The sequence below is a fragment of the Tupaia chinensis genome, unplaced genomic scaffold (genome assembly GCF_000334495.1).
Source record: "Tupaia chinensis unplaced genomic scaffold, TupChi_1.0 Scaffold000402_1, whole genome shotgun sequence".
Lineage (NCBI taxonomy): Eukaryota > Metazoa > Chordata > Mammalia > Scandentia > Tupaiidae > Tupaia > Tupaia belangeri.
This window is the reverse complement of record NW_006159904.1, coordinates 5279620-5292821: the sequence shown is the minus strand read 5'-3', so window position 1 is coordinate 5292821 and position 13202 is coordinate 5279620. Positions and strand designations below refer to the sequence as shown.

General features: G+C 39.0%; 1 protein-coding gene and 1 long non-coding RNA gene across 2 annotated transcripts in view; one reads left to right on the top strand and one right to left on the bottom strand.

Moving 5' to 3' along the window:
• LOC102473163 (uncharacterized) overlaps positions 1-466 on the bottom strand; it is a 40359-nt gene extending 39893 nt beyond the window's left edge. The window contains exon 1 of the long non-coding RNA XR_335367.2: positions 285-466. This is a non-coding gene — a long non-coding RNA (uncharacterized LOC102473163). The remainder of the gene's footprint in view (positions 1-284) is intronic.
• Positions 467-1171: 705 nt separating this feature from the next.
• Positions 1172-13202, top strand: part of LOC114008834 (uncharacterized) — an 89870-nt gene continuing 77839 nt past the window's right edge. Inside the window, exons 1-2 of the mRNA XM_027774097.1 lie at positions 1172-1258; positions 6247-6323. Of these exons, the coding sequence (XP_027629898.1) occupies positions 6277-6323 (47 nt within the window). The 5' untranslated portion in view covers positions 1172-1258; positions 6247-6276. The remainder of the gene's footprint in view (positions 1259-6246; positions 6324-13202) is intronic.

Genomic DNA, 13202 nt, shown 5'->3' with positions numbered 1-13202 from the left:
ACAAGAAAAAATTCCAAAAAAAAAAAAAAAAAAAAAAAAAAAAAACCCTGCCCCGTCTCAGGCACGGTACTTAAAACCCAGAAAGCTGCTTGCCTCACGGAGTTTGACATCATGGTCTTCTATGGTCTTCTAGACTGACTGTTTCCAAACTACTCAGGACCATTTCAAACCTTCTCCGCTGTCCTGAACTTTAGCTTCCCAGCAGCAGGGAGTAGCTTCACTTCACAGAGGAACCAGAACTATCCGAGGGGAACCAAACCCTTAACGAGACTTGTATTTCATACCTGCTTTCCTCTGAAAGAGATGTGTGTCTGGGAGACCTTCGTTCCCTACTTCCTTGGTCCCAGCAGTTTTCACACTGCGGTAGCTTTCGGTTTGGTTATCTGTCTCCTCCGTGGACTGCGCAGGCTCTCATTCACCGCTGCCTCTGGCTCAACACGCGGGATGCTCAAGGAGCTCTTAGGGCTGAGCGCCGCGCAGGGATCCCTGGGAGTCTCCGCGCAGGGATCTCTGGGAGTCTCCGCCCAGCGTGCCCGGGGCGGGGCCACAGGGCGCCACCGTCAGGTGTCATGGCGCGGGTTTCTGGAGACATCACCTGAGGAAACCGAATTTCACCTTAGTATTTTTCTCAGGCAAGAGTTTGGGACATAACCTTACATGTAAGGGCCAGGCGGGCTTTCTGGCGGCAGGAGAGACCGCTCAGCCTGTGGGGCCTAAAGGGCTTACCCCACAGCGCGGGGGAACAGCCTCAGAACCTTGCGGGCCCTCTAGAGTCCTGGCCTCAGGGGGCTCGGACGCCTTCTCTGAGGTTGAGCCCAACCTGTGGAACTCCTCACTTCAGGAACTCCACGGAGATAGTGATAATAAGATAAAATAAGACTGAAGGTTGTTTATCGAAACTCCAGAGGAGTGGCAGAATCTAAGGCTCAGATTTCTTCGGTTCTATGGAAATCTGTGAATACCTTCCTAGTATGGTTGTGTGAGACATGAAATGAGCAAGAAGGCACTTCAGACGCTGCCACCGTGCGGGTTTGCCTTCCTCCATCCCCAAGAGCCCAGTGCTCTAAAAAGGTCAGGACTAGTCTGAAGGACAGGGCTTCCTTCAGTGCCAGAAGAAGGCTCTGCCCTCTTCACCCAGACTGAGGGAAAGCATGCCGGACTGTCTTTTCTGCAGGACCCAGATCCAGAGGACCTACTTCCACAATAGCTGATCCGGGCCACAAAGCTCCCTGGAGTCCTCAAAGAGCGAAGAGGAGAGGTGTGTGTGTGAACTCAGATTTAAGGCCAGAGGGATGATGGTGTGGTCATCCTTCCACTGAGAAATGCTTTCTCATTTTCTTTCTCTCTCATTCTCTCTGTGTCTTTCTAAGGAGAGCATGCACCCTATAGTAAGCAATAAATAAATAAATAAAAACAAAAAACCTCTGGAAAAATCTCCAAATATTTGGAAAGAGAATAAACACTTATAAACAGTATATGAGTCAAAGATCATATCAAGCAGGGATTAGAAAGTATTTTGGCATGACTAAAAATAAAAATTGAGCATGTTATAATTTGTAGAATAAATTTTAAGAACAATACTGTTTATGATATTATTAAAAATTATGAAATATTTAGGGATATACTGGGTGTGTATGTGTGTGTGTGTGTGTGTGTGTGTGCCCAAAATACCAAGAATGGAGAAGAGATTATTGCACCATGGCCATCCTCCCTGTGGTGTGATTTCTTACTTTCCCTCTGTCTCTTTCTACAGAGTGCATGTGTCCTATGGCAAAAACCTAAAAAGAAAAAAGGAAGTTTTTTTTTTCCCTTTTATAATTAATTAGTTTAGTCTTTAATTGCAAGAGGGTGTGTGTGCTCACCAGAGAGACATAGAAATAACCCTCCCCACAAAGGGGCATAGTCACACTGTAGTCCCCAGTCTCCCATTCCTCCATTCTTTCAGGATTTGGGGCACACATGCATGTATACCCAGAGTGTTTTACAAGCCACCAGGGCCAAGATTCAAGTCATGGTAAGCCATGTGGCATCTAACTCCCTCAAACACTAGGCTGTGGGGCCACACCCAAACCTCTGCCTTACTTTCTATATTTTGAGGACTTAAGCTCCAGCAAGTAATGGGGAAACATTTTTTCATACCATCAGCTGAAGTCAATGGGACTTAGAAGTCAGAGATGGCCACACACATTGGAAATGCCAAAAAGGCCAGTCACTGAGATAAACACTGGAACTGTTATGTCCAAAGCCAAACGTGACCCACTTGAGTGTCCCTGATGACCACAGTGGTAGCACTGCAGTAGTGATAAAAGCTGTTTACCTTGGACTGTGGGAGCTTGCTGACCCAGGAGAAATCCCAGAGGGAAAAAAAATAGCACCAGCAAAAACAGAACCAAAGGTTCCCAGAAAACAGCTCTTGATTGGCCCTGCAAACTGAATCCTGTTTCTCATTGCTGGGTGTGGATGAGGACTGCTGTCCAGGGGACCTCATCATCTTCAAGAATATTCCAAGTCACATAGCAGCTAATAAAGCTTTGTTTTCCTTTAATACAAACATTAAATAGAAAAAAATAGAAATATTTAGGGATAAATCTGTCATAGCCACTATCAAACTCTGGGTGAGAGAGTCCATGGGGTTTGAGTACATTGACTTTTCTCTCTCTTGACTTCTGACTTCCTCACAGGGCCTCCCACTAACTGAACTCAAGTGGAGATCAGAGGTCAAGGGAGATTATTGATAAAATCTATATAAAGATCACTCTCCCCGGACAGAATAAATGGAGAAGTATGGAAAAGTAAGTAAAAAGCAGCAAAGGAGATGATCCAGAACAATCATGAAGCTCTTAAATTGTTGACTTCATATGTGTTGTCAGGTCATCCCTGCACATGACTTGTATACACATTGATCACAAGTGAATATAAGTACCCACTGTATGTGAACATAGAGATTTGGGGTCACCATCTTGAACTGGGCATACTGGTTGCACCAGTTTGTCTGGTTGTACAAGGAGAAGCATGGTCCATCCAACTCACTGTGCTCCTGTGAAGGAAAAATTATCATAAATGAGTTTTCTTTAGTATTGCTACATCCCATTCCACCTGTTGTACAAAGTATCTCAACAAATATTACTTCAACAACCCAGCAACTACTCTGTATGTGCAACATCAGTTGACTTTATTCCTTAATACTCTACCACCCCCAAATTACTCATTATTTATTCCTCAATAGTTTATCATCCTTTAGGAAAGAAGGTCCCCTCCAAAAGCTGCTTTCTATGTCTTCAGTTCTGAAAATTATTAACCTGTCACTGAAGTCAGTGACTATGTTTTATTTATTTTTGTATCTTATAGAATGCTTTACAAAAATACTAAAAAAATGTGAGTTTAATATTTCTTTCCATGTCTTCAACTGTGACCATTTACTCAGCATCAGATCATGTACCAACACATACTGGCAAATGGATCTTTATGTATTCCTCTTCTTGCGGTAATTTTTATATTTTAATTTTCACATAAATTTTTTAAAGAATTATTTTATTTAACTTTTGTTTATTAATTTATTTTAATTTGACCAGAGAGAGAGAGAGCGTGCAAGAGAGTGGAGTAAGAGAGAGAGAAAGAGAGAAAGCAAGCCTCCTGGTCCAGGACTTAAACCATGTTTGGCCATGTGGGAGTCCAGCACTCTTAACCACCATGTCACCTGCTAACCCCTCCACACAGAAATTTTTAATGCTTCATCTACTTTTTTTTTTTTTGAGATATTTTTTGCTATAGGGTGTGTGCACTTGCCAGAGACGCAGAGAGACAGAGAGAAAGTGAGAAATACCGCCCCCCCCAGGGGGGATGGCCACGCTGCAATCACTTCTCTTGGGACTTTTGGGCATGCATGCACATGTACCTGGTGTGAGTTTTAAACCGCCAGGTTCTGGACTCAAGCAGTCAACTACGTGGGAGTCCAGTGATGTAATCATTACGCCACCCACTGGTCCCTTCATCTACATTTTAAAGCTTTTAAAAGCTTTGGCATTTGTTTTCATCTTTTAGATTTACTATCCAGGATTATGGATTTATTTTAATTTGCAACTGTTTGTTTCCTCTCAATTCTGTGAAATCGTAACTTGAATAAATGAAATTTCACCCCCTTCCTGAGTCCTGACTATTGGTCTTGCCTATTTCAGTCCAATTTAATATTGGCTAGAAAACATTTAGCCCTCTAGTCATTCCTTCCAACCAATAGTGGAAGCCAAAAGCTCAATGTAACCTTCATCAGAATAAATAAGAATCACCTCTACTGGATTCAAGAGAAAAAATAGTAAGGGAGACATTCTCTGCTCTGAGATTATTATCTTGAGGTCTTTAATCTTGGTACACCCGTACTCCCCCTCAATCTCTAAGAACAAGGTCTTTTTTTTTTTTTTTTTTTGGAGAGGTTTTCGCTATAGGGTGCGTGTGCTCATCAGACAGACAGAGAGAGAGAAAGTGAGAAACCACCACCCCAGGGGTGATGGCCACGCCGCAATCCCTTCTCCTCCATTCTCCTCTCGGGATTTTGGGCACACACGCACATGTGCCCGGCGTGAGTTTTAAGCCACCAGGTCCAGGACGCAAACCACGGTCGACTACGTTGGAGTCTAGCGACATAGCCATTACACTAACTGCTGGTCCCATGTTTTTAGGTCTCTTTAATTTAGGGCCAAGGTCATTCTATTCCCCACAAAGATTTCATGACTACTAGGAATCCTTTGTTTGAGGTTCCCATGGACACCGAGTTCTTATTCAAATAATGGTTTATTCTCAGCACTAGGTAAAGACCAGGGGTGAGGTTGCTGGGTAAGTAATCCCATCCATCCTCTGTTCTCTGTGTTGGCTAATATAAAGATAAATTTTAGAGGAACAACTGAGAGATGTAAGGAGGTTGACTGAGGGGTCCTTGGAGCCTGTATATAGGAATATTTGCCTTGTGCCCAGCTAGAGGGAGCATTGATTAAATTTCTCTTCCCTCCTGAAGCTCTCCCAGATTCCCTTACCCTTAGGGACCAGGGGACATCTAGAGGATGCAGGGCCAGCTAGCAGTAACCTTGTTGCTGGCCAGGAATTGGGTGAAGACTTGACTTGATTTGGGGAAATTAAAAATGAAAGAAAGAAAGAAGAAAAAAAAAAGAAGGAAGAAAGAAGAAAAGCTATTATTCTGAAAGGCAGAAAGGAAAAGAAACTGCTATCAGCATCTCAAGTAAAGTTTGCACCCCTTAGGGTGAATTTCTGCATCCAAATCATGAGACTTGAGACATGTGTGTCCCCCCTCCGCCCACCCCACCCTGCCACAGCCTGCTACTCCCATTTTTTTCTAAGCTGCAGAGGCCTCAACAAAAGTAGTCCTGCCTGCAGGTATGATGGTTGGAGCTTTGCACATAGAGGGTATTCCCAGAACTCCGGCTCTGCTTGGGGCCTATCTTGATTCATTATTCAAAAATGTACCTGGGACACATCTTCGGATTAGGCAGTAACTGAGAACTTTGGGGTTTGTGCTTGCTTTTCCCCTTAAAAGTATGGAATTTTCAGATGGTTATGACCCAAGCCCAAAACACAAAATTAACATTTATGCCAAAAAGTTGGTCTATTATTTTTATTTTTAAAAAGAAATACTTGTTTTCATTTCTCTTTCCTTGCCAAGAGTTCAGGGGCTTATAGCATATTTCTGGATGCCTCAGTGGGGACATTATGTTATTGTTTATAAACTTAGCAATGTATTTTAATTGGCAGTGTCTTTATTTTCCAGTGGCTTCTAATTTTTATTGCATGACATAAATCACCTCTATGAAATGTTGAGGGGCACATCTCTTTTCTCTCCCACTTTTATTTATTCTACAGAGTATTTCAGGGTAAAATGCCATATCACTATGATGATGTAAAATTGGCTTGAAATAGGTTTTGTTTCACACTCTGAGTCTTATGTTTCAAGGGGACAATCTTTAAAGCATCTTGAACTAAAATTAAATTTTGTTGAACATTCAAAAACTTTTTTTCTATTTTCAGAACTAAAATACCAAAGGATAAATACAGAGTGCATATTTCACATGATTGTTAAAATTGCACAGTATTGTAGATTTCCTAAATTTGTGGATTAGAAATTAGAAATTCTGATCCATACCTAATAAGTTCTCTGTGTGACTTTCTTTCTAGTTGGAGGGATATTATATGTTATTTAAACAAATTGTGTGTAAAATCCATATGTGTTTTTCCTTTTCTTAGATTGTGGATTAAATTCAACCTTAAGACAACATGCAAAAATTAAAAAGTAAATTTCTCTTGCTGTTAAGAAGAAATAAGTAAGTGATTTGATTCAATTGCACTGAATTTTAAACATAATTCACAACCTTAGTTAATGAATTAGAGAGAATACATGCGTAACTTCTTTTATAATAAATATAAACTATGCAAATGAGACTTTGTAAACTCACCATTTAAAAACCTATTTTTATGCCTGTAATTCTTTAAAACCACCACAGTTTAGGCAGTGTGATAATAAGCATGCATTAGTCACTTTAAGCTTTTCTCATAAGAGAGGCTGATTTTCCCTAACGATGGGTGCTCTGTTCAGGGATGATGAGCTAATATTTGTACCAGAAAGCTGGTTTACAGAGATGACCACCACAAGGGCTTCAGTTGCTCCTTCTAGATTAACACCTAAAATGTTAATTACCACAGTGAAGGTCACAATTGAATTTTTGTTAATGAGATCAGTGGTTTACAAATAAACATGATGGATGTTAGAATTGTATGAAAATATAAGGTCTACGAATAAGCTAAAGGATTTAGAAGTGGCCTACTCTAAACAGGATATAAAAATGTGAGTGGTAATGTACACCCTTAGAGATAATAGCTGATGCTTGGACCCTATATGGTACTCTCTTCAGTCACTGCTGTAAGATGATTTTGGCCTCTGGATTATCAGGAATTTGTTGGGAATAAACCTTTTATGCAAGGTGACCCTAAGAGCACCTAACAGGAGAGAGAGCCCAAAGGAGATTATGAACTATTTGTGCCTGCTTACTGCTGGATGTTTTTTAAATATCTGTATATGTGACAGATTCAGTCTGAGATCTACTTTCATCAGAACCTGGCAGCACGATTATCGAGATGTAGCTCTTTTTTTTTTTTTAGAGAGAATTATTTATTGAATTTTATTTGTTATTATCATTTTTTTTAACTTAACTAGATTGAAACACACACACAATTGTTATTTTTTTTTCTTTATTTGATGAGAGAGAGAGAGAGAGAGAGGGAAAGGAAAAGTGAGAAAGCAAGCCACCAGGTCTTGAACTCAAACCATGGTCTGTCATGTGGGAGTCCAGCACCTTAATCACCACACCATCTGCTGGCTCCAAGATGTAGCTCTTTTAAGGTACAAGAATTACCCTAAACTTCTGTTGTGACTACTCTTATCTTTCAAAAGTACATAAAAAATATGCATATTTAAGTTATTTAGTTTAGGATATTTTACAACGTTTACCTTCCTTAGCAGACAGTCTCATGGGGAAAATACATTGTGCTCCCAAGCAGTTTATCAAGGTATTATTTCAGACTTCGTACAATAGTCTCTCTGAAAGGAGTTCAGATGATATCTATAAATGTCTTGTCCACCATTTGTAGATTAATGCTCAAGCAACTTGCTTAGCAGTCCTATATTGCCACCTGAATCTGAAGAGTAATTTGAGTATTTGCCTGTCTTCTTCTTCAGTAGGAGCCATCTGGGAAATCCAGTAATCATTCAATAGGGTTGCCTAAGTGAAAAACTCAAATGCTTACTTATTTGGTGGTCTGAACATTTTTCCTGGAAATGATTTATGCATGTATTCTGTACAGTTAATCCTGTTGGTCTTCCTGTAGAAAAGCAGCAGATACCTATAAATATCTTCATTTTATATAAAGTAGAAATATTTTTCTTCTAAGGCATATTTAGAAAGAAAGATTGGAGTTAAGATTAACATATCTAGGGACCAGCAGTTAGCATAATGACTGTCACTGGACTCCCATGTAGTCAACTGCAGTTTGTGTCCTGGACCCGGTGGCTTAAAACTCATGCCAGGTGTGTGTGTGTGCGTGCCCAAGATCCTGAGAGGAGAATGGAGGAGAAGGGACTGTGGCATGGCCATCCCCCCTGGGGGGTGATTTCTCGCTTTCTGTCTCTCTGTCTGTCTGGCGAGCACATGTGTCCTATAGCGAAAATCTCTCCAAAAATAAATAAATAAATAAATAAAGAATCAGAAGAGAAAAAAAAAAAGTTAACATATCTGCTTGGCCTGGGCTGAGGGTCCATGAAAAGAACCTTTCAAGTTCTAGAAGGATGCTCCAATGTTCTCGAAACACCTATTAATATTCCTCTAATTAGCAAGAAAGTCACACAGAGAACATATTAGGTATGGATCAGCATTTCTAGTCTTGAATCCTTATATTTATGAAATCTACAGTCCTGTGCAATTTTATCAGTCCTGTGAAATCTGCATTCTATATTTGCCCTTGGTATTTTAGTTCTGGAAATAGAAAAAAAAATTTAAGTTTTCAGCAAAATGTTAAGTTTAGTTCAAGTACAATATGCTTTAAAGATTGTTCACCTGATGCATACAACCTGGATTTTCTGTTGTGTTCTATTGGTCTGTATTTGTTTTTGTGCCAATATCCTACTATTTTGATTATTTAAAAAGTAATTATTTATATAATTTTATTTATTATTATTATCATTATTATTTATTTTTTAAAAATTTGCTATAAGGCACATGCATTCACCAGAGAGAGACAGAGAGAGAGAGGGAAAGTGAGAAAGCAAGCCACCACATCCAGGAATGGGAGTCCAGCATCTTAACTACCATACCACTTGCTGACCCTGCTGTTTTGATTATACAACTTTGTAATATATTTTGAGATCAGGGAGTTAGATGCCTCTAACTTTATTCTTTCTACATGGTATTGTATTGGTGATATGGGATCTTTCATAATTCTAGACAAACTTTATTATTTTTATCATTATTATTTTTGTGAAGATGTCACTGGTAGTTTGCTAGAAATTGTGTCAAATTTATACATTACTTTGGGTACTATCAATATTTTAGTTATCAAATCTTTCAATCCTAGAATAAGGGATGTCTTTCCAGATGGCATAATGGTTATGTCACTGGACTCTCATGTAGTTGACCACGGTTCAAGTCTTGAGTCCAGTGGCTTAAAGCTCACACCAGGCATGTGTGCATGCATGTTCAAAATCCCAAGAGGAGAATGGAGGAGAACAGATTGTAGTATGGCAATTTATACTTATATTGTTGAGTCATAATCATGAAGGAATGCTTTATTTTATCAAATGCTTCTCCTTGCATCAACTGATTTCATCATATTTTTCCTTTTTTTAAAGTGATATATTACATTTATTCTTTTGTGTATGTTGAACCAGTTTTTAGTATCTTTTTCAATTTCTCTCATTAGGTTTTCCTAGCTATGTTCATTGTAGAGATTTTTTTATGTCTTTGGTTAGATTTATTCCTAGGTATTTTTGTGTGTGCATGTGGCTCTTGTAAATGGGATTGCTTTCTTCTATTCTGCCTCAGTCTACTCATTGTTGGTGTATAAAATACTATAGATTTTCGTATATTGATTTTGTATCTTGTAATTTTACTAAATTCACTTATCATTTCTAGGAGGTGTTTTTGAGGATGTGTGTGTGTGGATTCTTTAGGAATGTCTATGTGTATCATCATATTTTCTGCATAAAAGGACAATTTAACTTTTTCATTTTCTATTCAAATACCTTTTTTTGAGAGTTTTTTTGCTATAGGGCGTGTATGCTTGCCAGAAAGACAGAGAGACAGGAAGCAAGAAATCACCCCCCAGTGGGGATGCCCAGCTGCAATCCTTTCTTCTCCATTCTCCTCTCAGGATCTTGGGCATGAACGCACATGTTCCTGGTGTGAATTTAAGCCACCAGGTCCAGGACTCAAACCACAGTCGACTACATGGGAGTCCAGCAACATAGCCATTATACCAACTCCTGGTCCCTCAAATTCTTTTATTTCACACTCTTGTCTGGTTACATTTGGTTGGGACTTGTAATACTATGTTGAAAAGGAGAGGTAAAAATGGACAAAGTTGCTATGTTCCAGTTTTTTTTTTTGGAGAGATTTTCACTGTAGGGCGCGTGCGCTCGCCAGACAGACAGAGAGAGACATAGAGACAGAAAGCGAGAAATCACCCCCCAGGGGGGATGGTCACGCCGCAATCCCTTCTCCTTCATTCTCCTCTCAGGATCTTGGGCACGCACGCACACGCGCCCGGCGTGAGATTTAAGCCACCGGGTCCGGGACACGAACCGCGGTCGACTACGTGGGAGTCCAGCAACATAGCCATTACGCTAACTGCTGGTTCCCCTATGTTCCAGTTTTTAGTGGGAATGCTTTCATCTTTTCCCCATTGAGCATGGTGTTAACTAAGGAGTTGTTAGATATGAATTTTATTGTGTTAAGAAAGTACCTTCTGTGACCAGCAGATGGCATAATGGTTGTGTCACTGGACTCCCATGTAGTTGACCTAGGTTCAAGTCCCAGACCAGGTGGCTTAAAACTCACACTAGGCGTGCATGCAAAAATTCCGAGAGAATGGAGGAGAAGGGATTGCAGTATGGCAATCTATACTTACATTGTTGATTCATAATCATGAAGGAATGTTGTATTTTATCAGATGCTTCTCCTGCATCAATGGATTTGATCATATTTTTCCTTTTGTTAAAGTGATGTATTACATTTATTCTTTTGTGTATGTCGAACCATCCTGTATCCCTGGGATAAAACCTACTTGTTTATGATGTATAATCTTTTTGATGTGCTATTATGTTTGGTTTGCTAGTATTTTGTTGAGGATTTTTGCATCATAGATATACAAGACATTGGTCTGTAGTTTTCTTTTTTTAAATGTGTTCTTGTCTCCTCTTGCTATCAAGGCAATAATAATTTCACAAAATGAATTAGGGAGGATTTCTTCAATTTGGATCTTAAGACATATTCTGAGGATAACTAGTATTAATTATTGTTTAAATATTTTGTAGAATTTAGAAGTGAAGCCATTAGGACCTCGGTTCTGTTTGTTAGGACACCATTTATTACTGATTCAATTTTATTGCTTGTTTTTGGTATATTCAGGCTTTCTATTCCTTCTTGGTTCAAACTAGGTATACTGCATTGTCTAGACACTTGTTCTTTTTTTTTTTTTCCAGAATTATTTTACTATAGGGTGTGTGAGCTCACCAGAGAGACAGAGACAGAAAGTGAGAAATCACCCTCTTCCCGAGAGGAGATGACCACATTGCAGTCCCTTCTCCTTCATTCTCCTCTCAGGATTTTGGGCATGCATGCACACATATCTGGCATGAGTTTTAAGCTGCCAGGTCTGGGACTTGAACTGTGGTTGACTATGTCGGAGTCCAGCAATGTAACTGTTATACCATCTGCTGGTCCCTGACCATCTTTTCTGGATTTTTCAACTTGTTAACATATAGTTAACAATTTGAAATATTACCTAATGATCTATTGTATTTCTGTGATATCTGTTGTGCTTTCATCTTTTTCTCTCTTTCTTTATTTCTTTCTTTTATTTTTTTAAAGAGGCTTTTGACTTATTGCACGTACTCTTGCCAGAGAGAGAGACAGACAGACACAATAAGAGAGAAAGTGAAAAATTACTCCTGTGGGGGGTGAGGGGGAATACCACAATCTCTTCTCCTCCATTTTCCTTCTGGGATCTTGGGCACACATGCACATTTGCTCAGTGTGAGTTTCAAGTCACTGGGTCCAGAACTCAAAAGGTAGTCAGTCTTGTGGGAGTCCAGTGATGTAATCACTATGCCACCTCCTGGCCTCACTGTCATCTTTTTCATTTTTGATTTTGTTTATCTGAATCATTTCTATATTTTTCCTAGTCTAGCTAATGCTTTGTTGATTTGTTTATCCTCTCAAAAAATAACTTTTTGTTTTGTTGTTTTTTTTGTGTGTATTCTTTTATCCCCTATTTTATTTATCTCTGCTGTAATATTTATTGTTTCTTTTCTTCTAGTACTTTCAGGGTTGGTGATGTTGTTGTTCTTGCTCTTTCAGTTCCTTCAGATGTATCTTTAGCTATTTATTTATTTTTACCATTTTTCTAGTGAGCACTAAAATTTTCTTCTGTAAACTTCCCTTTTAGGATTCCTTTCACTGTGTCCCAAATATTTGGGAGAGTTGTATTTTTATTATCCTTCGTTTCAACAACAAAAATTTTAAAGAATTATTTATTTTATTTTATTTATTCATTCATTTAATTTGACCAGACACACACACACACACACACACACACACACACACACAGAGCGTCAGTCACACACATACAGAGAGAGAGAGAGAGAAAGTGAGAAAGCAAGCCACCACACTTGGGACTTGAATCACGGTTGGCCCTGTGGGAGTGTCCAGTGCCTTAACCACAATACCACCTACTGGTCCCTGTTTCAACAAAATTTTAAATCTAATTCCTAATTTCTTCAGTAGTTTCTGTGTTCTTCAGTAGTAAACTATTTAGTTTCCATCTATTTCAATATTTCAAAAGTTATTTTTGTTGTTTATTTCAAGTTTAATTCCATTGTGGTTAGATAAAAATGCTAAATGTGGTTTCTATTCTTTTAAATTCATAAAGGCTTGTTTGGTACCCTATTATGTGGTCAGTTCTCAAGAATGTTCTGTGTAGGGCTGAGAAAAATATGTATTTTGTAGTTGTTGGGTAAAATGTTCTTTAAATGTCTATCAGGTTTATTTGGTTGATAGTATCATTTAGTTCCTGTGTCTCTATGTTTTTTTTTGGTTTTGTTTTGGTTTATTCCCTAGATGACGTGTCCAGTTGTGAGATTGTGGTTTTGAATTGTCTTTCTATATTCTCTCTTTGCTTGCATAGTTTTTGCTAAGAAGTCTGGGATTAGTTTGATAGGGTGTACTTTATAAGTAACTTAATGCTTCTCTCTTGTAATTTTATTTAATTTTTTTTTTAAGAATTGTTTTATTTAGGGTGGTGTAATGGTTAGGGATGCTGGACTTCCACATGGCTGACTGCAGTTCAAGTCCTGGACCTAGTGGCTTACTTTTTCACTTTCTCTCTCTCTCTCTCTCTCTCTCTCTCTGTGTGTGTGTGTGCCTCTCTTACTC